Source organism: Hippopotamus amphibius, chromosome X (assembly GCF_030028045.1).
Source record: "Hippopotamus amphibius kiboko isolate mHipAmp2 chromosome X, mHipAmp2.hap2, whole genome shotgun sequence".
Classification (NCBI taxonomy): Eukaryota; Metazoa; Chordata; class Mammalia; order Artiodactyla; family Hippopotamidae; genus Hippopotamus; species Hippopotamus amphibius.
The window spans coordinates 56,118,896-56,146,094 of NC_080203.1; the positions used below are offsets into that span (position 1 = coordinate 56,118,896).

Genomic DNA, 27,199 nt, shown 5'->3' on the forward strand with positions numbered 1-27,199 from the left:
TTTAATGTGACTTTTTTTCTCCCTCTAACTGAGCAGGACCCTACGGGGCCTTCCCAGGACAGGCCCACTCCCCTATATCCTCTGCTGCAGCTCTTTTCTGAAGTACCCAGATAATAGTATCTCATGCATATTTCCAGAGTTTTTCAGATGCTAAAAACCACCACCAAATGGAAGAAATTAACTACTTGATGTTCATGAGCATGTAGTCCCCAGACCTGGCACCTAAGGACTGATCACCATCAACCAGAGAATTGTGCACAAGCTGATCTCATACACTGGGACACCACTCCCTCACCTGGCTTTTAAAAATGTTTCACTGAAACCCATAGTGGGGGCTTCCATTTTTTTGAGCACAAGTACTGTTCTCATTCTCCTTGCATGGCCTGCAATAAACATTTCTTTTCTCCAAACTCTGATGTTTTGGTTTGTTTGTGTAGGGCACTATGTGTAGGGCACAAGAACTTGCTCAGTAACATCTCCATCCAAGGCATAGGTTTGTTGGAAGACAGAAGTGGTCTTTGAATATCTGTATTTCCTTTAGCCTGTACAATGCACACCTGAGAATCTAATGAATTGCTTAGGGTAAGAAGCCTATAAGGATTGATAAGGTCTCAGGTAGTGAAGGAGTTAATCACCACTTTTCAGTGGGGAAAAGAAAAGGTTATTACTAGTCCTTGAAGATAAATAGAGCAAGCAGCCCAGATAATATTCCTCTTTAGAAGTAAAAAAAAAAAAAAAAAAAAATTCAAGGAATAACAACAGCTGCTGTTTTACAGCTTTGACTATCTTATCACTGGCCAAATTGTTTTATATGCATTGTTGAATTTAATCCTTCTAACAGCCCTATGCAGCAGGTATGGTATTATTATCTCCATTTTACTGATGAGAAAACCAAGACTTAGAGAAATTAACTAGTTTGTCCATTGTTGTATAATCAGTAAGGATGGAATTAAGATTCAAACCTCAGTGTGCCTGTTTACAAAGCCCATGTTTTTTAAGCATGAAGTATGTTTTAAGGTCTCCCCAAAGTGAAATTGTATTCAATGGAGAGGGAGTAAATGCAGAATTCCTGCTTTCAAATTTGAATATAAATAGAATCACGGGGGCAGGTCTTAGAGATACCCTGCAGTCTCCCCGACTGGATCCATTTTCTTTTGGCAGTTCAAAAGCTGTCTCTGAATCTCCAATTTGAGTGTGACTTGAACCATTACCTTCTTATTTTGACATATTTAGTAAAGGAGGAAAGAGAAACCGAGGGAAGTCCTCTCTACTAAATCCTTATTTCATTCTTAACCTTCACAGTTACTTGATCTAAGACTTTGTATGCACAAGTTAGCTGACTGTATGTACCAAGGCTGTTAAACTGAAGTCCCAAAGAAAAAAGCAGGCCCTCAGATTTCTTAGGCATTGTTTAAGATGTCAAATGATTGAATAGCTGCGCCAGTTATGGGTGTTTCCAAACATGGTCTAAGTTATAAAAGGTTTGAACTCATATAGAATTCTTAGATTCTATATCTACTTCTATTACTTTTTATATTGTTGCTTGAAGTTCTGTGCCTCTACCAGAGAAGTGTAAGTTTATTCTTTTTATCTATTAAATAGATTGATCTCAATAAAAAATAAAGGTAGGAGAGATCCACTAAAAGAAAAGTCTATTCTTAGTCCCTCCCATTGGGACAACATAAATTATTCCTTCAGTTACTGTTGTCTTCTGAATATATCACTATTTTGTCTATCACTGAGCCCTGTTGGTACATATCTTATAGCATCTCCTTGAAAAAACAGTTCAACCTCAAGGTTTTTAGATTAAGGACAGATTATTTAAATTTTCTTTGCACAAATCAAATTGTAGTATCTCTACAGTAAATTTCTTTAAATCCAATATATATTCACTTAACAAACTTCTTTTCCTCCTTCTATAGCATGAATCCCAGGAATTTAACAACATGTAAAAGGAGTACCAAAGGTGACAAAACATGTTTGCAGCCTATAACTTGCCCCTATACTATTATAAGACTAGTACCAATAGATAGTAACAATACATCAAATAACTAATAAGCATTTCATTTTCTTATATATTGCCTGAACCCCCAAGTTTAACCACCCATTTTCTCTGTCTTGCCAGGATTTTAAGTATTTTCTGAGTATCTGTTACAGCAGCAGTCCTCAGCCCTCTCCCTTTCAAGCTGCACAGCAGGAGATGAGCAGCAGGCCAGCCAGTGAAGTTTCATCTGCCACTCTGCTCCCCAGCTCCACATCCCTCCCCCACTGTTCACATTATCGCCTGAACCACCTCGCCCCTTGAACCCCACCCCCACCCCCACCACACACCCATTCCATGGAAAAATTGTCTTCCACGAAACCAGTCCCTGGTGTCAAAAAGGTTGGGGACCACTGTGTTAGAGAATATGAAAAACATCTATAACTTCTTTGAGGTCACTAGATCATTCAGTCAATCAATACACATTTATTGCTTAAGTATTACAGGGTGACAGAAAACAATATGTTAGATTTTTTAACACAAGTTTCAATGTCCAACTAGCTAGCAGACACCAGAAAATAAAGCACCATGTTTTGGCTGTAGGTTGGTAAGGCTACACTCTCTTAAACAGAACATCAAAATGGGAAGGTAAATAAATTGATAATTTTTCAGTAGCAGGTATAAAATAGCTTTTTATATCTCTTATCAGTAAATTTCTACTTCATTTTATTATGACATAATTTTTACTGTCTTGTTGTAACTGCTTATTTACATGTTTCACTTTCAAGGACACAATCTTTTTCATAAAGTATATACATCTATTTTTCATTATTTGATAGAGCAATGGTCTCCATGTTCATTGTTATAGAAATCTGCTTGTTTCATTGTCTGAATTGTAATGATTAGCAGAATTTTTGTATAGGTTGTTACTGTATCTTAATAGTGTCTACACTATAGCACATACTAAAGTAGAAAAATAAATGTGAAGCTCTCATGGTCTGAATCATTAACCACTCCCCACTCCCCCCACAACTAACACATTAGCTTCTCTCCCCAAGGAGTACAGGAACTCCGAAATGCAACAATTTGAATTATAGATTTGATTTTTAAAGGCCCACAGTAATACTATTTAAGTTTAGGTGGTATTTCATCTTAAAAATATGGTGCACAACCTTCAAGTCATGTTCAGGAGGATATAAAATAGACTAAACAATCACAAGGGGGATTTATTCCAATGAACAAAAGACACAGGTTCGTTTGTTAAAAATTAAGAAAAAAATAACATATGCCAGGAAGCCCAACAGCGTTAGGATTAGTAGGCATAACCAGGAGCATTGTCACATTATCTTAGAGAATATATTTCTGAACAGAAAATAAACTTGAGTGAATACAAATGACTGTAATTTATTGAAATTTGAGTTAAGTTTATAGATCTTGACATACTAAGTAATGCCAGGAAAAAAACAAACAGAAAGATGAGTTAAAATGAGCATATTTCATAGGATCAATGCAGAGATCAGGTGTTACATTTGGCAATGAAATAAAAGAAGCAGAGGAAAGCTGGGGAAAAGCCAAGAAGTAAAATTCTAATGCAGAAGTTCTAAGTGCACTCCTTGGAGGGAAGTTGATATTATATGTGGGTTGGTGTATATGACAGAAAGGACAATAATATATACAGTCACTTGCAAACTTACCGATACTCAGAATGTATATATACTTTATTCACTATTAGAACTAAATGTGCTCTTAAATTATATTTACAGCATAGATAAACTGGGGGCATTTCCTGTCTGCTTCAAAAATTTCTTCTAAGGATTAAAATTTTAAAATATAGGCCGCTTGAGAGATCACCTGTTTTGGCCTCTTTATCTCTTTAATTATTTTTATGTGCTTCCATGATAAAAGCTCAGAATCAAAATATTATAAATGAAACAAGGATGTGTATGTGTGTTTAATATTCCCAAAAGGTTGAGTTCTTCTGAATTGGGGGTTCAACTAATCTTTCAGTACCTGACAATCAAGAATGACTTTTGATCTTTAATCTGTTTCCTCATGTACTTGTTCTCCCAAATAGAAGTTCTCAAGGTAATCCAGTTCAACCTAAAATTGATCCAATTCAAATTAAATTTTTTTCTGTTGATATTGAGACAACTCTGTTAATCAGGGCATACTATCTTCAGGAAAATATCGTAGAAAGAAACTATTATGTAAAACAGGAGATCTGGTTTCCAACTCTGCCACTTACTACCTATGTGAGCTTGTGAAATAATAACTATTACTGCTGATTGAGGGTCTGCTGAATACAAATCACTGTGCTTTTAAAAAAAATTAACAAGTGTGTTATTGATCCTAATTAATAGGACTCTCATTATCCTACTCTTTGAATTCCAGCTTCAACCAGAAATCTTTCCTGATTTCCACCTCCAGTCAAATTCAATCATTTTTCCATGATCATAGTATTGTTATTTATTCAAATATTTAGCACCTATTTATTTCTATTTTATTTTATAATTAGTGGTTAGCACATTTTTTTCTTATTAGGCTGTGAGCTACTGGAAGAAGGACCTGCACTTTTTTTCTTTTTTCTTTTTCATGTTTATATTTCCAATATTTACCTCAGGACTTAGTACAAACTAAATACTCAATAAATGCTTTTTTTGAATTATTGTGTTAAGTGACAATAAAGCAAGAAAGAAATAGTACAAATAGCTTACTTTGGAAAATATTACACCAAGTAGAGAGAGTGGGACATATGGCACAAATAATTTATTTACCTTCATTTAGAGCTAAATGCATTTTGTACAGGTGTAAATTATATTGCCTCAGAAGAGCTAGCTCTCAAAGACATTTTTATTAGAATATTAAAAGAAAAAATTTGCATTTGACATGTTGTAAAACTCCCTTTCAAACTAACAACAGCGCTTTTAAAAGTTGTTGTAATAGAAAAAAAATATCAACAGAAGCCCAATATGTTTCTATGCTACATATTAAAAACAATGCCAAACACTCAAGGGAGAAGGGGAAAGGCAATTGTGTTGGTGGAGAACACCCACAGAATTCTCAAAGCACACCTGATTAGCCAAGACATAACCATTTTAGACAGAGCAAAGATAAATGATGCTTAGGGCATGTGTTCTATGATTAAGTACCACTTTTAAGGGGTTGCTGGAGTTGTTGTTCATTTAATTATTTTCTTGTAGAAGTGCATGCATTAAACGCTTTCAAGGTTCAAAAAAGTCTGTAATATTTTTTATCATCATTTTCCCATAAACTTTCTCTACTACCATCTGCTTAGGGCATCAGGGAGAAGACAAGTTATGCTGGTTAAGTGACCCCAATGTTGCCTTCAAGTATCATAAAACGAAATAAGCATCACTGCCTCAAAAAAGAGTCAGCACAGACATGTGACTGAATATTCATCTTGCCTTAATTCTCAACATACTTCGATTAGATACTTCTTTAGGTTGTCCTATGATCAACAGGGGAGGGAGTTTGGGGGCTGGGATGCAGAAGTGTTGCCGTTCTTATTCCTTGCTTCAGAACACTTGAGACGCTCCCTTTCAACAACCAATTTTTTCTACACACGAAGGACACCTTAAACTTACACAAAGTTACGTCTGTTATATCTCAATAAAACTGAAAAACAATGGCCCAAGAGGTCCTCACAGGTACCTCTCATGGTCCTAATAACATATGCATTAAGGAGGCAAGGCAGATCACTAAATCCTCTCTTTGTGTACTTTCAGTATTTATGCCTAGCAAGCAGGTTCCCATTTTTGTAAATACACAGAACATAAATGTAGCTCATATATGAACAGATACTTTAGAAATAATCCACTTCCAAAACTATTTTATGGAGTATTTTAAGAGAACACTTGATAGTATTGAGCAAATTAGTTTTAGTTGATTTTTCAAATGTAGCTTTAATTAGGATGGCAATTATTGAGGCCTCCAAGTGGCTGAGTTCATTTGATCATATTTCAGATTTAGCCTCATGTACCAAGAACACTGATGGAATTTGGAAGAGCAGCAGTGATGATGGATGGAGAATGAAACAGCTTTGCTTCTTGGATCTTTTGTTCTATTAAGTTCTACCACTTGACCTCTTGCCAAAGAAGGGTAGATTTTAATGAATTAGTTATTTTAGAGGCTAAGTAATCTTCCTGTCTAGAGACAAAACAAAAATGGAAACCTTGATGTGAGATGACATAGGTGGAAAGAGAGAGAAGCATGGACTTTTTCAGAATAAATGGATAAAGAAATAAACAAGGCTGCATTAAATTATAAAACACTGAGTTGTGGCCTGGAGTTCAATTGGTGAAACACATATAAACATACATATGTATAAGATTAGATATATACTAATATATAATGTAATTAACATTATTGAATGTTTATTATGTGCCAGACATTGTACTAAGTACTTTATATAGGTTATGTATATAATCTACATCAATTCCTGATAAAAGAGATGCATTAATATTGTCATGACAAATGATGAAAATAAAACTCTGACCTATTAAATAGTTTGGCAAAGTTTACACAACCTGTCAGTGGCAATGCTACTATTTAAACCCAGACTTACCTGACTCCTAAGTGGAAAATCTTATCCAGCAGGATATATTGCTTCTTCAAGAAAAGTATAGGTGAATGCCAGTGCTTAAGGGAGAGAAGAATATTTTGCCTTGAACCGGAGAACTCTTACTGAATTCAAGATGCTATACTAGGTATGGAGTCATGAGTTGAAGACCATCCTGAGCACAAATATTTGAAATGTGACTCTGTGTGTGAAGCCTTGAGAAGTACATACACAGTGCTATGGGAGCTCAGAGAATGGAGAGCGAATAGCCAGTTGGGTGGATTGAAAAGTATTTCACATGGTTCCTTAAAAGATGAGTACCATGCCAATGGTTAAGCACAGGAGATAAGGGAGAAGCATTGTTTGAAAGGGGAGAAATAGATACAAATAAATAGGTAGGGAAGAATAAGAAAACTGAAGGAAGAGTAAAGAGTCTAGTTTGATTGGAACATAAGGTAGGCATTGAGCAATGAGCCAGAAAGAAAGGTGTAGAAAGGCCAGAAACTGTGGGCCAAAGCATGGAAATGTGTGATTGTAACTAAACTTCTTTCAATAAGTAATGGGAGACATCTGAAGATTTTTAAAGTAGGACCCTCCATATGGACCTTCCAATCAGTATTAGAATTTAGGATGAAAAATATGGTAGCTCTTTGGGAATAGACATACAGGAGAAATCTAGGAGAGGGGAGAAGAGATGGAGTTTTACAGCAGTAGTTCAGGTGATGTGTTTTTGCAGCTTACTGTAAAGAATATGCAGATGAAATATATTTTGAAACTCATTTTGATGAATTCTTTCTAAGGGAACCCAAATCTGATCAAAGATCTTTGGTAGAAACCTGGTGAGAGTTTCAATATGAGTACAATGTTTTCGGTTGCCCTACTCATTTTTCAACAACTTTAGTTAACAAAAAAGAGCTCTATATCATAGAGAAGGGCTGACAACTGCAGAGGGATCAGGATGCTCTACAATGTATGCTAATAGGAATTAGCAGCAGGAAATAGCAGCAGGAGAGAAGGACTAGCTACTGCAAAGTCAAAGAAAACAGAAAACAAAACAAAACAAAAAAGGGAACTCTTTAGTGTCAGAGGCATGCAAACTGCTAAATTGGTCTAGCATTGCTTCCCTGACATTTGGGCACTGACATTAAATGGAGCAATTTGACATGTTTGTATGAGAGAAAGAAGGAATTCTAAACAAACAAGGCCTGGAATGACAGATTTACTATTCAGATTATCTGTCAAAATTGTGAGGTGAAATACTTCTACATCACATTAAGGAGCTCCCTGCCATTATATGCTCCTTAAAATATATATATATGTAATATATAGGTAATGATGGTAATGGTTTATACCACATTTATGCTGGAAATCAACAATTTTTCTAATAATTAGGTCATAGAATAGACTTATGGATGAGATTTTGATATGGTTTACTTTTATTTTTACTAATTTTTAACTTAGCTCTAAATTACATCAGCAGGTGTATCAAAGTAACTTACGGACATTTATGCACCTGTTACTATGAATCTGAGCAAACTCAGCAGTTTCCTCCAAGAGAATTTCTTTAATTTGCTTATAATAGTTTTAGATTAGCCAAAAGGAAGTATTTTAAACATATAATTTCATGCTTTTCCAAGAAACTGATATATAAACTTGAATCAACTGGCATTTTTTTTCCTTTGGGATATCTCCTACCAAAATGAAGAAGCATGGGTGTATTTTAAGATGCCCAGTCATCTCACTATATAAATGTGTGAATGTGGTGTGCTAGGGAAACCTGAATGTCCATGTTTTTTAATGCCTGTTTCACTCGCCCAGCTCATATGCCTGGAATTTTCTCCAGCTTCTTGTTTTACTTTCCAATTTTAAATGGGATTGGAGAAAAATTATAAAGAATTGGAAATCTGCATATTGGGTGCTTGCTTTCGAATATATTGTGTTAACCCTCATAGCAATTCTATAAGAATGATATAAATATCCTCATGTTACAGATGCGGAAACAAATTCAGATACTTTATTACTGGCCCTGAGCTTCACACATAGTTAATGGGAGAGCCGTTGGCTGGAGTCTTACTACAAAGAGAACCCAATAATATGGTTGCCTGACTATGAATATCAGCACTGCTTAAATATCTTTTCTACAGAATCTCTCCCACTAGTTCAGGACATTTGGCTTCTGAAAGTTGGTCCAAATGTATCATATTTCCCCTTGGGAATTCTAACTTGCTTGCTGACAACTCGCCTTTGAGGATCATACCTTCACCCTGAATGGTGCCCCCAACTCTAGCCCTACCTAATTTGATGTTTACTCCTCTCTCATGTGGCCTACATTTAATTCCCAACATGCTTTATTTGTGAGCCCACATGATAGATAAAGCAAATGATGTACTTTTAGCACTTTGATTTCAGTGTTATCAAAAATGTTTCATCTGTGATTAAAAATACAATTTATTTTGCTTGGGTGCTAGGCATTGCTAGAGGATTCATGTGCAGGCTGACAAGTGATAATCCAGATTCCATCTAAAGAAACAATTAATATGGTAAAAGTATATTCATCCTTAATTTCTTTCTTACATTTTGAAAACAGAGAAATTAAAATTTTTTTTTAAAAGATTTTTTTAATTCATGTGAATTACTACTGTACCAAATGATATTTAAGGTCTATATTTATTTTCTACTTTAAAGCTTAATAACCAGTGTATATTAACATCATAGTTAGCAATTTCTTTTCAAAACTGGTTGCCAATATTTTGTGTCTAAGAGCTCTAGAAGAATCGTCCCCATCTGTTGCAGTGTGTATTCATCTGCTGTTGGTGCTCACAAGCCTTTTATCTGTGAACATGGCACAAATCTGCTATGCTGCTGAGATTCACAAATAAGCCATGGGAATCAGTGGGATGTCAGGTCACACATGGGATGCATGTTCACTGAAGAGACATTCTTTATGAATATAATAAAAATGGGAGGCAGTGTATGGTTGGGGAAAAAATCATGGACTTTAGAATCAGAACATTAAAGTTTGAATTCCTCTAACACTTGCAAGCTGTGCAGCCTTAGGCACATTATTTAACCTCTCTGAGCCCCAGGTTCCTCAACTAAGAAAAGCAAATACTATAGCCACACCTCAACAAAACTGCTGTAGGGACTGAAGAAAAGGAAATAATTACTATGGAGCACCTAGCATGATGCCTTTAGCAGTCACTTAAAAATAAAAGTCATTAATGATTAAAAGTAAAGTACTCACAGCACTAAAAGTCAAGGACAACAGCTAAATCTTAGGACTCTGGTCAGAGAACAATGTTGAGTATTTTCCATATGTCTGCAAATAAAACCTTATATTTATATATAATGTCATATCCAGGCATGTTAATTTCTTTTTTTAATCAGGCTTCCTATTGTGCCAAGACTTACCTCTAAAGTTGGCTTGGCATTTTAAGGCCTTCCAGAAAATAATCCCTTGAAGATGAAAATAACCCTTAAAAGTTCCCAGATTAAACTTTGGAAAAATTCTGATCTCAGATCCTTGCATGATCATCATTAGCTTACATTTCCATAAAACATATAATTTTCTCTACAACATAAAGAAATTATAACAATCAAAAACACATCCTGAATTTCCAGCCAAAAGATAAGTGCTTTGGGCTTTGAGGAAAACATGAATTATGAAGTGTGTTGTTCCAAAAAAATTTTTAAATAAGTGTATATCTTAATAGCATTATCAAAAATATCATCTGATGTGAAACTGAGGCTGGCAACTAAAGGAAGTTACTGGTATGTGCACCTTGGAAACTGTTTTTGTGGTTTCATGGCCCCAATGAATTTTTTTCAAGATACTTTTGCTGCTAATGAAGAAACATTACAAGTAGCCCCGCTGAGTAGACACACATTGAAATCAATACAAAATGCTGCCTAAGTGTAGTCTAACATTTCATGATTTAATTATGCACAGTCTAGGAAGGCAGTTTCCTTGAAGTATCTATTTTTTTCGTTGCAAAGGAAGCAAAGACACTACTGTTGACCCTTAAGCTGAGCACCTAAACTTTCCTTTGGGGTTGTTCTATTTCAGAACAAAGCAAAACAAACCGATCTCTTGTGACTTATTCTATCAGTAGTTGTAGGCCATTTAGAATATGAAAGAATTATAAGAGCTGATTTTACTTTATGAAAACTGATTAGCCAAAGCCCTGTGGATTTCCTAACCATGCTGTGGTAAAATATAAGATTAGTGTAGCAATTCCTTCATCAAATGAATTTACTGTTAACATACTTAATTAGTGATCCTGTTAGCCACTATTCCAAGATTACAAGGTAATTCTTTAAAACCGTGGGAATTCTCACATTCTATCACTGTTAATTAGCCTTTCTCATCCTGCAGAAATATTTTTGTTAAAGATTATCATTGTAGATTTAATATTTCTAAAAATTGCATTTTGTGATTATTTTAAAACCTCATATTCTTTATGATCCACGTCTTATTCTTTTATTTTCATTCCATCATCATAAAGGGGTCATCTTACCTTATCATATGCAAATACGTGCAGGTGATCTAGCTGAATAGAAAATTGTTAGTTTAACACTAGAAAGAGACTCGTTTTAAAATATTTCTTGTCCCAGGGACCACCTTCCATTATTGTTGTTCATTCTTGGTGAGAAATTATTAAGCAGTTGTTACAAAGATGAGCTTTAGAGCCAGACCCATTGAGTCTGCATCCTATCTTTGGTACGTGCCTGCATCTCTCGTTGCCCCAACTTCCTCATCTACAAAATAGGGTTAATAATAATAATAATATGTTTAATAATTGTTATAAGTTTGTAATAAGAATTAAATTAGTTAATGTTTTAATTGCTTAAAAGACTACCTGATATGTAGTAAGTTTATATAGGTTTTGTTAAATAAAAGAAATAAATTCCATTGCCACATATGACTCCTGTCTTCTTTTCAAAGTAAAAATTTGTTCTACTTTTCTTACTTCTCTTGTATCACTTCACAGTGTTTGCACTATTTTATTTACCCTCTGTGGCAGAGGTCAATTGTGTTCTTTGTGGGAGACATGAGTCACTAGCTGTGGGTATTAAGGTTTGGGGAGTTAATGTCAAGCAATGGGTCCATTCCCCACTCATATATTCTACAGCAGTTGCCTAATTCTACTGTTCTAAGCTATCTATATCTCAATGAATATGTCATGATTGCAATACATCTGGATTTAATGAAGTACAGTGGCAGCCAACTTAATGTCTATATTCATAATCAGACTGTCCTCAGAATTTTTTCACAAGCAAGGCCATTGTAATTGAAAGTCATAGAAAACCATAGAAAGACTTCCCCTAAATATACTAGTTTTATTTTGTTTCAAGTTTTTGACAGAATATTATTCAATTTTAGACTTGCTAACACACTGAGCATTGTAATTACTAACAATCAGGAGCAGGGAAGGTGGTAGGGGGAGAAATTTATTATGCAAGGGGAAAAGATCAAGTTATTATAGAATGCTGCATTACCAAAAAATAAGAATTCCACACGAACTGGCATATGTAAACAGCATGTGCAAAGCTGGTCAATGGACATATCTGAATAGCTCTCTGTTTCCTCTAGTACTACACAGATGCTAGGAGGTTAACTATAGTGAATGTTTGTGACCCCACTGTTTTTCCCTGCACATTGAAAAGCTACTACGGGTGATTTGATTCCTTTTCCAATGTTATTTAAAAATAACATGAATTTATAAAAATATAACTTGGAACTTCAAGACATGCACCCCAGTTGTATACATATTTTCTAAAGATTCTAAGAAAAACACTAAAGGAAATAGACATACAAGGATATTTCTTGTAAGGAAATGGACACTCTCCTTTTGATTTTCTTTGCTCAAAGAATAAGTTGACCTATTTCATGGCTCACCAGTTACTTTAATTAGTTGAATAGTTGGCTTTTACAGCTAAGAACCATTTTGCTTTATGAGACACCATTGTAGTATTTGCCCACTTAAAAGAAATAAACCCTCCAAGTCACTATCTGTATCATGACTTTTAATTAATTGTCATCTGAATGGTAGAGGGAGGCATTATCAAAGAGTTTAAAGATTTCAGTGGAGGAATAGAAATAATTTAATTTTCCAGTTACACTCTAGTTTCAGCAGTTTTTGTTTTTAGATGGTTGCTTTTGAAATCTCACAAATGAGTACTGAATATCTTGCTAAATATAAGGAACCATAAAAGCTCATTCATAAAACACATATTTTCTTTAAACTTTTCAGAGGCAAGCACAATGTTTACCAAAAACAAGGTTAGAAAGTCCCAATCTATATCATATTCATAGTAATACTGTGCAGTGCAATCCACCACTCTATGATGCATCTTAAATTTGAATTGAAGTCTCAGGGCAGAAAGGACAATCAAGATTCTCAGATACCTAAAAGATTTACCTAATTAAAAGTCTCAAGCAAAATGAACCCACTATATAAGAAACAATTGTGTCTCCAACAAGATTTTAAGTTCGTAAACAGAGAAGAAAATCAGTAATTGGCAAGAAATTAGTAGAGTTACTTATATTGCCCTTCATTTAGTAGAATACAATCAGAAGTAAGTGGCTAGTTAAAAAATATTGCTGATAGAGCAATGTCTTATTCATAGAGGAAGGGTGTTACATAACAATGTCTAATTTCCTACCTGATGTAACACTAGTAGTTCAAACCTTGGGTCCTTAAAGTACACATTATAAAATTGTGTACTTTTCCTCAAAACTGCTATTCTGAAGACTGTATAGCTTCTTAATCAAGGATATAGATGTGGATTATATCACCATGTATTCTACATCCTCACCAATTTTCTTGAGACTGAAGCAGAGATGCAAGACTGGAAAGTGAGTTTGAAATTTGGCAAAACTTCATGGATTCAGACTCAAGTAATTTAAAGTTAGTAACAATTTGGACAGCTCCTGGGTTGCAATGAAACTTTATTTAATTAATCATTTCTTCCCACAGTGTATGTATTAATTCTGTAACTCTTCCTAAAGAGCACAAATTAACTCTGTAAAATATTGTAGGAATTTATTATTATAGAACACGACTTCTATGAATTTCAGAAGCAGTCTTCAAATAATAAATAATAAACAATGCAATTCTCTTCTCACTCCATTTGGGTTGTTTTTCTAATACTCTAGATATGCATTTATGTATCTACATTTCTTAAATTTATATCATTTATAACAAATTGACATTTGAAAATAACTGGATAGAGGATAATTTATGGTTACTAATTTGACACCCAAGGGGTAAGATTCAGGACCTCTACACTATTAACAACAGTAAGTAAACCAGCCACAGAATAACAAATAGCAAACACATTTTTAGATTGGTCTCAATTCATTTTTAAATTCCCCTTAAAGCCTCTATGAAGAAAGCAAATTTGATTGGATTTGTTAGTCACATTTTGAGCTGTCCTGATTGAAATGAATAAAAGTGGATTCTTTAAAAATATCTTTTCACTTAATTTTTTTTTTAAATTCAAACTAGTTTGTTTCGGGCAGGTCTTAACTAAAGTTTGCCTAATTAGCATAAAATCAAATTATCCTATATGATGCTAAACCTTGTCATATTTTAAAACAGCAGATCTCAATTTTTTTCATTCCACACCCTCACGACTAGACTTAAGCATCAGTGGAATAGACAATCGTTTAGAAGATACTTTTTGAGGAATACTTTTACCTTATCCAACAAATAAACTACCTTTACTATTATTATCAAGCCACATTAGGAAGAAATATGTATTTACCATCATATTTTCACACTAAAGTCCAACATAAAATCACCTAAAGAAATTTCGTGGAACACATATCGAGAAATACAACTTAAGAATGGTTTTTATACATTCATAAAAATCAGTTAAAGGGAAATACCAAGTGTTTCCTTTCATACCTGAGATTGGGGATGAGTCCAGATCTCCACAGTAGTTGTCTCTTTCATGGGGGTGTGAGATCGTAAAACCTCCTTCATTGGCTTTAGAAGGGGAAAAAAATAGAAGTATTTTTAAGTGGTTTGCTAAAAGTGAAAAACACAGTACATTGCACACATTTATCAAACACAGGTAAGTAAAATAGTGCCTGGCTAAATATCTCTACACATTGTAATTATTGAGGGATTACAATGTTATAGGCACAGCTCTAGGTGCTGGGAATAAACAAGAGAAAAAAAAAAGGAGAAATTCCTTTTCTCATGGAGCTTATATTCCAGTGTTACATTTAACAGTTCCATTAAACATATGAATGAAATTGTGGAGTTCAGTTTAAAATATTTAAATGTCTGAAATATAAGTTGGAGAGACTTTCAGTCCAATGCTATTACAACTCAATGGCTTCAACAGCTAGTATTTGCGAATTTACAGGGTCTGAAATTAAAATCTATCCTGTGCATGCCACCACATCACAAATTTGCTATCTATCATATAAAGATAGTTGTTATAAATGCCATGAAATTTATGAATCAATACACAGATATTAGCATACCAACCCAGAATAATTATCAAGATCTTGAAAAGATGATGTCTACATCCATTTAATTTTCCTCAGGACAGAGAGTACATTCTCTCTTTTAAAAATATTGAATGTATACTATACACATTTCTATGTATGTGATTTTAGTATATAGGATAAAGGGTTTGGTTAAAAATTATCCTTTTATCTAACCAAGGGAGAAATTTTTCAAGGAAGTTAAGAAAACCCAATTCAGTGACTGTTGGAAGCTCATGGGCTATAATAGAATACAGTAGTAGTGACAGAGACCTTATGTCACACTCTCAGGACTTGATGTTTGGTGTACTACCAATTAGAGTTATGTAATTATTATTTGAGAGGGTCTTGAAGGGGAGAATATTTCCCACCCCAAAATATGTTTCTGGCATAAGGATTATTTTTATGAAACAACAGATATAAGAAAAGCTCTGAAAACCAAGAGAACTTACGCTTTTGTAAGGGATATTTACATTTATAAGGGAAATCTCCTTTTGTGTGCCTCACTCACTGTAGCAGGAAGTGAAGGATGACTAAACCTCTAGAAATTTTTTTCAGTGGAGTAGGCATCAGACCTAAATCTGCATAACACCCCTACCCTTGATTATTGTGCTTTTCCTCATAGCCTCCCATAACTGGCTCCCTTGCCCCCAACATTTTCTTTTGTCTCTATCTTGAGATGGTATTTAAGATGATGGTTTAGGCCATTTCAGATAGTTACTCAGTTTTCCTGAGTATGTCTCACAGATACAGGGGGGAATACATGTTATTAAACTTGTATGTTTTTCTCCTGTTAATCTATCTTTTATTATGATGTTGGAGGAAGGGTCTTAGCCCAGAACCCGAAAGGATGGAGGAAAAATTATTTTCCCTCCCCCACAGTTTTAAGTGTCCCATACCTATTGCCTTATCATGACAGTTTATTTTTTTTTATATTTTTATTACTCTTGCATGCCCATTAGGTCAAATCAAGAAAAGAAGAGACAATCAGATTTGAAACATCACATTTTTAAGGCCCAATTGAGCAGGAATTATTTTGTTATCATTTAAATGGAAAATTGTGTTTATTCTGCAATGATACTATAGTTGTGACAAAAAGAATACAATACGCATTAATATTACAGACTAAGCACTCATCACAATATTCCAACCCACAGAAAAGCAACAGTTAGGAGAATTAGAAAATTAAAATGAAATGTCTCATCATAGCAGAATTTCCTCACAAAAATAAATGAAGTGAGTGACTAAGATCATTTGTTAGCCAAACAGAGAGAACCACTTACTGATAGTGAGTTATTGAATAGGGTTAGCTTACAACAACCAAAGAAATACATCTAGAGAAAATAAACTTGACTATTCGTGTTTCACCAAGTGCATTTACTCAAAAAGCTGAGGACATGGAGAGCAACAGCAATGGTAAAAAAAAAAAAAAAAAGGCAAAAGATATCAAGTGGTTTTCCTTTGTGCGTTAACAGATGTTACCAAAAATTCCTCATTGTTGTTGCTTACTTGAGGAAGCAATACCAAGTTTGAAGTGACTGAAAAATTCACCTCTATGTATAAATTGTCTATGTGGAACAGAACAGGCAAGAATATTTACAAAGAATTTGATAAAACACTAATTCAGTAAAACCTGATGTGGGATCTGTTAAGGCATGTTACAACTAATGGTGGGTGAAATCTATGTTGCACAGAAAAAAAAATTTAGCTGGACAAATATACAAGGCTTGGGAAAATGTAAGGTGTTCAAAGCCTATGGTTGTTTATTGTATTATACATGAACAGATACTTTGTGCAAAATATTTGAGTCTATCATATGCTATTGAACTAGGAGTGTCGAGTGAACGTCATTCACTATTGATAATGGAACGATCATCATTCTGTGAACTTTTGTCAAAACTGCAAGCTGAATATCCTAACTTGCTCTATTACACAAGCAGTTGGATGGCTTATAAGTGGCAAAGGTTTATTTTTGAGTTCAGAGCCAAGACTGAAATTTTGCTGAATAAGTACCCTTGACCACTCTTATGGAATACTGAATCACTCTGGCAATTAGTTTTTGTTGCAGAATTGATAATATTTCAATAAATCAGCCTAAAACTGTAAGGTAAAAGAGTGCTTATATGCAAAACTTATATTGCAGTAAAGTCATTTTCATGACAGCTAAAATTGTTTGAATCACTAGTAATGGTAAGTTACTTTATACATTCCAGCCCTGTTGAAGTTAAAACAAGAAACAAAATCTCCATTTGTGCACAAACTCAAATTTGCAATGGGTTGCAATGAATGTGGATTTGAGGAGCTTTTACCTAACTGTCAATTAGAAATGATTAATGTTCAGTGTAATGGAATGCTAAATGGCAGATATGAAGAAAAGAATCTAATAGAATTCTTCACATGCCTTCCAAGGATAGATATGTTAAGTTAAAACTATATGCTTATGGATTGATATTAGTATTTGGCAGTACCTATCTGTGTGAAGACATTTTCTGAGATCAGATACACAAGTCTATTCATTTCACTAGTAGTTCTTTATTATATAAAACATTGTACTCATTATTATTACACTTGATGATTTGAATATCATCAGTTGACATTTTGTGGAAATTTGGTGTCTCTTTTATTATATATAAAACCTACTGAAACTGAGCAGGACCCTGTGGAGCTCTTGGGCACAAAATTCTTTCTGTGTCCTCAGTTTCTTATTTGCAGGAAATAGGCTTTATTCAGCCTCTAAGACCTTCCTTGAGTTCCAAAGGGCAGGTTGAAACAGGGACGGGAGAGGATGGGGAGAAAAAGGAGGAGCAGCAAAGAAACAAGGGTGCAGTCTTGGGGCAAGGTCCTGGTTCCTCCTCAAGGGATACACATAACAATATCCTTGAGCTCTTCTACAGAACTAAAACCCCCAACAAATGGAAGATGCTAACTGCTTGATGAAGCATTCTTCATTCCAGAGAGAAGATCACAGAAGATAACCTCGAGAATCACAGAAGCCCATCAGAAGACCATGTGATACCAGATGATCTCTGGATGGAAGAAATGCAGGCCCTGCATGCACCCTGATCCTTATCAGGAAACCCTGCCCTTTGAACCATTGTTATAAAACTCTTCACCAGTCCCCTTAGGTTGGGATACACAGTTTTGAGGGTGTTAGCCTACTGTGGCCCCCTTTTCCTGGCAAAGCAATAAAACTATTCTTTTCTACTGCACCCAAAACTCTGTCTCCAAGACTCAATTCAGTGGCAACAGAAGCCGGGTTTCAGCAACACTACTCTGGCCCTTTACAGAAAAAGTTTGGTGACATCTGATCTAGAGGAAAAGAAAAGACAAACTAATAACTATAATTAGTGGACAAGTCTATGAAATAAATAAAAGCTAGTAGACTCTAGATGCAGAGGGTAAAGAGGAGACTTTTTGGCAGAGAGAGCAATATGGTCTAAGGTAGGGAAATCCAGGTTGTGGTCTATGTGACTAAAGATGTAACTGAATGATGGGACAAATCTATGAGAAAGTGAATTAAGCACATACTCCTGGTGGTGATTTGATAGTTATACACTAAGCAAAGTAGAAACACTCAAATGTATTTGAGCAACGTGTCCTGTGCTACAGGAGTTTCTAAGCAGATTTGTGCTCAGGTCTCAGATTTAACTTTATTTTTAAACCAAGTCTATTGGATTGCATTTCCCACGCACATTTTAAGCATCTGAATTTAAAATTTTCTGTCTATTGTGAGCAGTTTTATGTCTGTCTGTATGGCTATCTGTCAAATGTATCATGCCACATTGTAGGGTAGCAAAATTTGCCATCCCAAAACTTATCTTTTTGACATGAGGATTAATTTAGGCTGATTATTTTTAAGAAACAGAAGGCTCAGGAAGTTTATCTTGTCCCTTCCTGCTTAACTGCCTAAAAACATTTAGATAAAGGGCCTATTCCCAGAATAGAGCTATCACCAGAGATATTTGCAAGGAATATAAGCTTGGCAAGGTGGGGGAAACTCAGCAAGGCTTAGAGATCAGAGTCCACTCTGTGTTCCATCTTCCCTGCTGGGCCCAGCAAACATTTGTTTACCAGACCTTTGCTTTTCCATCTCCATGTCAATTGCCTTCCTCAGCTTTGAAGTCCCAAACACTACCCCCAACACTCTTTTTTGTCTATAGCTGAAGATGTTATTTAAGGTGAGAGTTTCAGCCATTTTGGTGAGTCACTCAGTTTTCTCGTATATATGTTATTAAATTTTTGCTTGATTTTCTCCTATTAATCTGTCTCATGTCAATTTAATTCTTAGACCAACCAGAAGAACTTAGAAGGATAGAGTAAATTTTTTTCCTCCCTGACAACATTCAAATGCCCATTGAATTAAATAGGGATAGTATACTAGGTGGTTAAATGCTTAAAGCTATGTGGTTGTATCTTGTCCATTTAACTTTGGCAATTAAACATCTCTATTGTATAATATGCTTCAATATTCAAATATTAGGAAAAGTTTATTGAAATTTTTTTGCACAAAAAAAAAAATAAAGATACGATAATACTCCCACCCCTAACAATGTTCTTTTCATTACTCCTTCCTCTTCCACCAAACCCCTCAGTTTTAATACTAGTAACTAAGGAAATGGTCTAATAAAATAGCTCCAACATACAGAACTGCTGAGGATTAACTAAAATGCAAATAAGAGAAATGGCAGTTCTAGGAAATATTCATGCTCAAAAAATGTATGATTGACTTTTTAAAAAATGAAATATGGTTCATCATTAACACCTGAGAAATAAGATACAGATCTATGTTTCTGTTTCCTTACATGCACCACACACTGAACCGAACTGTATCTTCCCTTTTATGGAATCAGATGTCAAGCTGTCAAGTAAAAAGTAAAGTGCTTTATAATAATCACCATCTTTACAGATTTAAGCCTCATTTTAATCCAGTTCATATTAAGACAGTACTCAATAGTGAAAAGTGTGAAGTACGTCTTACCATTGATCTTAAAGAGTTTTTAGAAGTGTCACTGGCATTATTGCTAAAAATAAAGAAATAATACTTCCAAGAGGATGGATAGATATTGTATCTTCTTATCATTCTTGATGTTACTAGTTCATAGTTTAGACACTGGAAGGGAATTCGTTATTTAAAAATGCATTAAATCCTTTAAACACTAATATTTCACCAGTGATGCTCTGTGCTCTAATGAAATAGTCATACATGAAAGAAAAAATGTTCATTTATCTTATTTCACCTTTCAGAATTCAGAAATTTTATGGCTTAAAAAGTTATCTATAGTCTGCTTGAATGATTTTATCTATGAATGTAGGAAAAGTCTGGCTAATAAGGAGCACAGATTCAGAGTAAATGTCCAAAATTCTATTAAATTTCCCCCAATATTTGTCTCAGGCAAGAAGTATGGAAATTTTCAGCCAAATTTCCATTCACAGAAATGTAAATTATAGCTCAAAATATATACAGTGATACAGTTTTGTGATAAATGGGAAAAATTTTTCAGCTGCCAAAGGATTTAGTTTTCAAAAAATAGGATACTGTTACAGGTGACCTACAACAGTAAAATTCACTTCCCCAACTGTAACTGCCTTGCAAAAAAAAGCTCATGAAGCAATATAATTTGATTGAACCTTCTAAATATGGCAAGACCTTCTAACTGTTCTTCCCAAATGTTTTCCTGACAGTGTTGAACAGAATCTGAGCTTCAGGGACTTAACATATTAACTGCATACCTTAATGTGACTAATCCCCAAACTACTGGGTCAGGCAAACACAGACTGATTCTGTAATCATTTTAAGGTGAAATGTGGAATGCATCTTTTATTCTCCCTCTTGGGAAATTTTATTGCCACTTATATTTAAAGGTAAGAAAATCATAGTTAGAACAAGATCATGATATTTCTGACTACAGTCTCAACATTACATTATTGTTTCAAAATCTAGCAAAAAGAGAATCCAGAGGTGCTTCAGTAATTCAGCAATTGCATTTCTTTCCCAAATGTAGCAGGTTTCCCACTAGAAATGTAAGTATGCTTCCATTTTCTTGGTAATCATACATACCCCATGAATCTCAGATTTTGCAGAAATGTGACATTCTATGTTTTTGTTTTTGTTTTTGCTTTTGTTTCTTTTAAAAAGAGTTTTATTGAGATATAATTGACATACAATAAACTACATATATTTAAAGTGTACAATTTGATATTTTTTTCTTATTAGTCATCTGTTTTATACACATTAATGTATATATGGCAATTCCAATCTCCCAATTCACCCCACAGAAATGTGACATTCTAAATTGTCACAATCATCCCTTTATTTTAGCTACCAAAGACTACAAGTGAATTTAATTGATGGATTATTGCTATTTTATTGCCCTATATTTGACACTTTGACAGGTTAGGGGAAGAAGTCATCACAAACCTGCATATAAGACATGTTTTGGAGAGTCTTATGTAATGTCTATCACAATGATATATGCCTCAAGACATGTAGGTATGTGGGTGACGCTTCTAGTGATAACATTTATAAAAAATTTTCCTCATTCTCATTTACTTCCTTAAAAGAAATCAAAATCCTTACTATGGAAATAATATCCACCAAAACTATGGCAACATTTACAAATATCAAGTGTAGTTTGATACTTATTTTTGCCCACGACACATGTAGTTGAAGGATTTTGTGTTAACAGTGTTGGCAAAATATCAACTTTTAATTTTTATAATAAATTATAGGGAATTGGGAGAAGAAAGATGGTGGCAAAGTAGAAGGACGTGGAAAGCATCCCTCTCCACAGATGCATCAGGAATACACCAAAAGATGCAATAATACCCACAGAGAACCAGCTGAACACTAGCAAATGACCTTGGACACCAGAAAGGACTGCAAAGATCCTGACATAACTGGGTAGCACAGAGGGGGAAAAAAAAAGGAGAAAGAGGAGGAGAAGAAAGGAAAGGGACGGGTCCCACACCCTGGGGTGGGGGAATCTGAAACAGAGGGGAGATTGCCGAATTTGGGGAAATGTCCCTTATCTGATGGGGAAACCCCTTCACCAATGGGGAATTTCCCTGGGTCAGAAGGGAAGCATTTGGACTGTTCAAAGAGGGTGAAGTGGCTGAGCTGTGGCACATGGGAAAAAGTGAGAAATACATGGAGTGTTTGCACCATAGCTCAGTGTGTCCAGACTGAGTCATAAGTTCACAGCTGAACAGGGGCTTTGGGAGCTGGAACGTGGGAACCAGAGAACTGGTTCAGAGTGAGAAATATTGTTGGCAGTGGGGAGATGGACTGAGAGGACAGGAGGGAAGAAATCAACAGTGGAGAGTGCCTACCACAGGAAGCTGGGCAGCCATGATGGTGGCTTGATACTGCTGACTCACAAGCGGGGGGAGGAGCAACGGGTGTAGCTTCTCTCTTGGGTGCCTGCAACTGACAAAGGAAGGACCCCTCTGGGCCTGGCTAATGCACTCAGTGATAACAAAGGCCCCCGGGCAGGGCTGGCCTAGAATGCCTGCAGCCAAGAGCCAAAAGTCTGCAGAGTGGCCCAGCTCTGGAGACATTCTGTTTACACCTGAGCCATCAGCACCCCTCTGCAACAGGCACCACCATGGCTGACTCAGCTGCTGTGACCTAGGCAGGGCACCCCAGCAGAGTCATAGAAGAGAGGAGGAGCCACGGTTGGAGTCCATCTCTCTGCCTGAGCTGCCCAAGCTGCTGTGACCCAGGCAGTGCACCACTATTCACTCACTCAGAGGGGAAGGAGCCACTATTGTACCCTTTCTCTCCCCACACACTGGTGCTTACAAACAAACAATAAAGGAATCTCTGCTGGTCACAGATTAATACAAAAAACCCAAGGTGGGTAGAAGGACACTTACAGCTGAGACCCAAGGAAATGGAAATATTATTATTAATTCTATCTATCTGGTCCATTATGGGGTCAGTTCTAGGTTTTTTCGTTTTTGTTTTGTTTTGTTTTTTATTAATTATGATCTTAGTCCTAAAGGATTTACATGTTTTATAACATATTTTTTATTCTATTTTTATTTTTAGCTTTTTTATATATCTCTATTTCTAGCTAAGCTTTTTGTATTGCTGACTGTATCTCTCCTACTTTCTTTTCATCTCTATCTTTTATACAGTTCTGTTTCTTTCTTTTTCTTTTCATATTTCCAGTCACACTATGCTCTTCTGTTGCCCTGTATTCTATCCTTTTTAGTTCATCTTAATATACTTATAAGCAATATTATCGGTCTGCTCTTTTTCCTTGCTGTATTCTCCAGATGACACACTGCTTTGGTTTTTCTTATTAGGTTTTGTCTTTATCTTAGTTCTAAGTACAATTGTCTGATTTCATTCTGAAAATCTTCAGTCTGTCTGGTGGTACTCTTGCGCTTTATTGTATTTGATTCAAGCTTTCAAAATCTCACTGGATTTGTGTTTGTGTGTGTGTGTGTTTTATTTTATTTATTTTTTGGTTTTGAATTTTTGTTGGTTTTCCCATTGATTGTCTGATGGCACACGGGGTTATTCTGTCAGTTCTTTCCAGTGCCTTATGTTCTATTGGATTCAGTATTTGTGTGTCTTATACATGTATGTGTTTCCTTGACTTAGTACTTGTTTGACTCAACACTCTGCCATTAGTCAGGGGCTTGGAAAGTCTTCTTCAAACCTCTTTATTGCCAGGACAAGCAACCTCTGAAGTCTGGACTGCTCAATCAGAAGTCAAGTAGGAGGCTTTGGAGAGAGAGCACTAAATCCAGGATGCTAGACTACTAGGGAGTCCTCAGACATAGGGAAGATTAACTGCAGAGAACTCACATAGCCATGCATCAGAATCTAAGACTCAGCTTCATCTGACTGTCTGCAACTGCCAGTGCTGGACACCTCACACCAAACTACAAACAAGACAGGAACACAAACCCACATATCAGCACACAGACTACCTAAACCCATATTAACCTCACAGATGCTCTAAAACACACCACCTGACACAACCCAGCTCATCAGAGAGAAAAGACACAGAGCCACACACCACAAAGCAGGCACCAAAAGCTCCACCAAAAAGCCTACTCAAGACACTGGACAAACCCCACCACGAGGGGCAAAGGGCAGAAACAAGAAGGACTATTACTAGGCAGCATAGGGAAAAGAGACATCAAATCTTATAAATTAGATAAAATGAGAAAACAAAGAAAAACCATGCAGACAAAGGAGCAGGAAAAAAACCCACAAGACCACATAAATGAAGAGGAAATAGGAAAATTGCCTGAAAAAGAATTCAGAGTAATGATAGTAAAGATGATACAAAATCTCAATAACAAAATACAGAAAATAGAAGATACAGTTAATAAGGACTCAGAAGGATTAAAAAGCACACAAACAGTAATGGACAACAAAATAACTGAAATTAAAAATACTCTAGATAGTATAAACAGCAGAATAACTGAGGCAGAAGAATGAATAAGTGAGTTGGAAGATAGAATGGGGGAAATAACTGCCACAGAGCAGGAAAGAGAAGAAAGAATAAAAAGAATGGAAGACAGTCTCAGAGACCTTGGTGACAACATGAAGCACACCAACATTTGAATCATAGGCATCCCAGAAGAAGAAGAAAAAAAGAAAAGTTCTGAGAAAATATTTGAAGATGTTATAGTGGAAAACTTCCCTAACATGGGAAAGGAAATAATTAATCAAGTCCAAGAAGCACAGAGAGCCCCATACAGAATAAACCCAAGGAAAAATACACCAAGGTACATATTAATCAAAGTAACAAAGAAAAACATTAAAAGCAGCAAGAGAAAAGCAATAAATAACATATGAGGGAAAACCCATAAGGATAACAGCTGATCCTTCTGCAGAAACACTGCAGGCCAGAAGGGAATGGCAGGATATACTGAAAGGCCTGAAAGAGAAAAACCTATAGCCAAGAATACACTACCCAGCAAGAATCTCATTCAAATTTGATGGAGAAATCAAAAGCTTACAGACAAACAAAAGTTAAGAGAATTCAGTACCACCAGCCTTACAACAATTGCTAAAGGAACTTTTCTAAGCAGGAAACACAAGAGAAGGAAAAGACCTACAAAAAGAAACCCAAAACACTTAAGAAAATGGTAATAGCAACACACATGTCAATAATCACCTTAAATGTAAATGGATGAAATGTTCCAACCAAAAGACACAGACTGGCTGAATGGATACAAACACAAGACCCTTCTATATGCTGCCTACAAGAAACCCACTTCAGACCAAGAGACACATATAGACTGAAAGTAAAGGGATGGAAAAGGATATTCCATGCAAATGGAAGTCAAAAGAAAGCTGGAGTAGCAATACTCATATCAGACAAATTAGACTTGAAAGTAAAGACTACTATAAGAGAAAAGGAAGGACACTACATAATGATCAAGGGATCAATCCAAGAAGAAAATATAGCAACTGTAAATAACTATGCACCCAACATAGGAGCACCTGAGTACATAAGGCAAATGCAAACAGCCATAAAAGGGGAAAACGACAGTAACAAAATAATAGTAGGAGACTTGAACACCCCACTTACATCAATGGACAGATCATCCAAACAGAAAATAAAAAGGATGCACAAGCTTTAAATGACACATTAGACCATCTCAACTTAATTGATATTTATAGGACATTCCATCCAAAAACAGCAGAATACACTTTCTTCTCAAGTGCACATGGAACATTTTCCAGGATAGATCACATCTTGGGTGACAAATCAAGCCTCAGTAAATTCAAGAAAATTGAAATCATATCAAGCATCTTCTCTGACCACAATGCCATGAGACTAGATATCAATTACAGGAAAAAAATTGCAAAATATACAAACACATGGAGGCTAAACAATACACTATTAAACAACCAAGAAATCACTAAAGAAATCAAAGAGGAAATAAAAAAAAATCTAGAAACAAATGACAATGAAAATAAAACAACCCAAAACCTATGGGATGCAGCAAAAGCAGTTCTAAGAGGGAAGTTTATAGCAATACAGTCCTACCTTAACAAATAAGAAAAAATATCAAATAAACAACCTGACCTTGCACCTCAAACACTTACAGAACGAAGAACAAAGAAACCCCAAAGTGAGCAGAAGGAAAGAAATCATAAACATCAGATCAGAAGTAAATGAAAATGAAATGAAGGAAACAATAGCAAAGATCAATGAAACTAAAAGCTGGTTCTTTGAGAAGATAAACAAAATTGATAAACCATTAGCCAGACTCATCAGGAAAGAAAGGGAAAAGATGCAAATCAACAGAATTAGAAATGAAAAAAAAGTAACAACTAACACTGCAAAAATACAAAAGATCATGCAAGACTACTGCCAACAACTATATGCCAATAAATTGGATAACCTGGAAGAAATGGATAAATTCTTAAAAAATAAAATCTTCCAAGACTGAAGGCTGAACCAGGAATAAATAGAAGATATGAACAGACTGATCACAAGTATGGAAAATGAGACTGTGATTAAAAATCTCCCAACACACAAAAGCCCAGGGCCAGATGGCTTCACAGGCGAATTCTATGAAACATTTAGAGAAGAGCTAACACCTATCATTCTCAAACTCTTCCAAAATAGAGCAGAAGGAGGAACAGTCCCAAATTCATTCTATGAGGCCACCATCACCCTAACACCAAAACCAGGCAAAGATGTCACAAAAAAAAAAAAAAAATGCAGGCCAATATCACTGATGAATATAGATGCAAAAATCCTCAGCAAAATACTACCTAACAGAATACAACAGCACATTAAAAAGTTCATACACCATGATCAAGTGGGGTTTATCCCTGGGATGCAAGGATTCTTCAATACATGCAAATCAATCAACATGATACATCATATCAACAAAATTGAAGGGTAAAAACCATATGATAATCTCAATAGATGCAGGAAAAGCTTTTGACAAAATTCAACATCCATTTATGATAAAAACTCTCCAGAAAATGGGCATAGAAGGAAATTGTCTACACATATTAAAAGCGATATATGAGAAACCAAAAGGCAATATCGTTCTAAATGGTGAAAAATTGAAAGAATTCCCTCTAAGAACAGGAAAAAGACAAGGGTGCCCACTCTCACCATTATTATTTATCATAGTTTTGGAAGTT

General features: G+C 35.4%; 1 protein-coding gene across 6 annotated transcripts in view; it reads right to left on the reverse strand.

Annotated features, from left to right (window-relative positions):
* The window catches only part of PCDH11X (protocadherin 11 X-linked), a 754,051-nt gene that overhangs the window by 374,677 nt on the left and 352,175 nt on the right, over nucleotides 1–27,199 (reverse strand). For 4 of the 6 annotated variants that reach the window (XM_057718183.1, XM_057718186.1, XM_057718185.1 and 1 more), the window contains one exon: nucleotides 14,474–14,554. The exons of the other annotated variants lie outside the window; for them this stretch is intronic. In XM_057718183.1, the coding sequence (XP_057574166.1) occupies nucleotides 14,474–14,554 (81 nt within the window). The remainder of the gene's footprint in view (nucleotides 1–14,473; nucleotides 14,555–27,199) is intronic. 6 annotated transcript variants of the gene reach the window in all.